The sequence below is a fragment of the Galeopterus variegatus genome, unplaced genomic scaffold (genome assembly GCF_000696425.1).
Source record: "Galeopterus variegatus unplaced genomic scaffold, G_variegatus-3.0.2 Scaffold2173, whole genome shotgun sequence".
Classification (NCBI taxonomy): Eukaryota; Metazoa; Chordata; class Mammalia; order Dermoptera; family Cynocephalidae; genus Galeopterus; species Galeopterus variegatus.
In genome coordinates, this window is record NW_007728284.1 from 120,579 (window position 1) to 121,796 (window position 1,218).

Here is a 1,218-nt window from a genome sequence, read left to right on the forward strand (position 1 = left end):
GACAGGCGGGGGCGGGTGGCTCGCTCTCACTCTCCCGCTTGGCTTTGTCCCCGCAGCTTCCTCCGCGACCATGTCTGACAAACCCGATATGGCTGAGATCGAGAAATTCGACAAGTCGAAATTGAAGAAGACAGAAACGCAAGAGAAGAATCCACTGCCTTCCAAAGAAAGTAAGCTGCGACCCCCCGCACCACCCCCATCTTCAGAAAAGCTTGGGCGGGAGCGGCGAGGGGGGGTGTTGGAGGGCGGGAGAGGGGCGTGGCTGCGACAAGAGTCGGGGTGCGCGGGGGCGGAGTGGGCGGTTGGATGAATGAGGCTGGGAAAGCTTAATGAAAGGTTGTTTTGCAGCCAGCAAACACAGGGCTTTAGTAATTTACCAATGCAATACTTTACAGACTGCCTGTGTACTTAGAGAATGTTTATATGAACAGATGTTTTAAATGCAAGGACTATCATCATCTGTTTGGCAACACTGAACCCTCTTACTCAGCATCCTCCATCTTTTTTCTTTTTTGTCTTTTTCCCGGTCACAGCAATCGAACAGGAGAAGCAAGCCGCCGAGTCGTAATGAGGCGTGCCCCGCCGATATGCACTGTACATTCCACAAGCATTGCCTTCTTATTTTACTTCTTTTAGCTGTTTAACTTTGTAAGATGCAAGGAAGTTGGATCAAGTTCAAATGACTGTGCTGCCCCTTTCTCACATCAAAGAACTACTGACAACGAAGGCCGCGCCTGCCTCTCCCATCTGCCTGTCTGGCTGGCAGGGAATGAAAAGAACTTGCGTGTTGGTGAAGGAAGAGCTGGGTGGGACGACAGTGAAGTCTAGAGTTAATACCAAGCTGGTCCAAGGTGTCCTCCAAGCTATAAAAGGCGTTTAATCAGAGTGACATTGTTTTTCAAAATGATTTGCATTATTGGAATGCACGATTTTTACGTAGAAATAAAGTTTCAAACCCTCCTGGTATGACTGTTTGGTGTTTGCAACGAAGTTTATTCACCGATGAAACTTTTGCAAAGGAACCTGTTTCCTGGTCTCACTGGGGAGTGATAAATTACAAACATCTGGTGATTTGGATAAATTCTAATACTGCATAGGAAAGGGTTTTACGCAGATATGTGATATACTTTATACTAGCTAATTGGGAGAACATTTTTTTAGGCTTGTTAAATTCCCATGCGTTATATGAAATATTTAAGAAGAATATATTTGCAGTCC

At 46.1% G+C, this 1,218-nt stretch overlaps 1 protein-coding gene across 1 annotated transcript in view; it reads left to right on the forward strand.

Moving 5' to 3' along the window:
• Positions 1-966, forward strand: part of LOC103597041 (thymosin beta-4) — a 2,926-nt gene extending 1,960 nt beyond the window's left edge. The window contains exons 2-3 of the mRNA XM_008580845.1: positions 57-170; positions 534-966. Coding sequence (XP_008579067.1) covers positions 71-170; positions 534-568 — 135 coding nt within the window. The 5' untranslated portion in view covers positions 57-70 and the 3' untranslated portion in view covers positions 569-966. The remainder of the gene's footprint in view (positions 1-56; positions 171-533) is intronic.
• Positions 967-1,218: the final 252 nt, after the last annotated feature.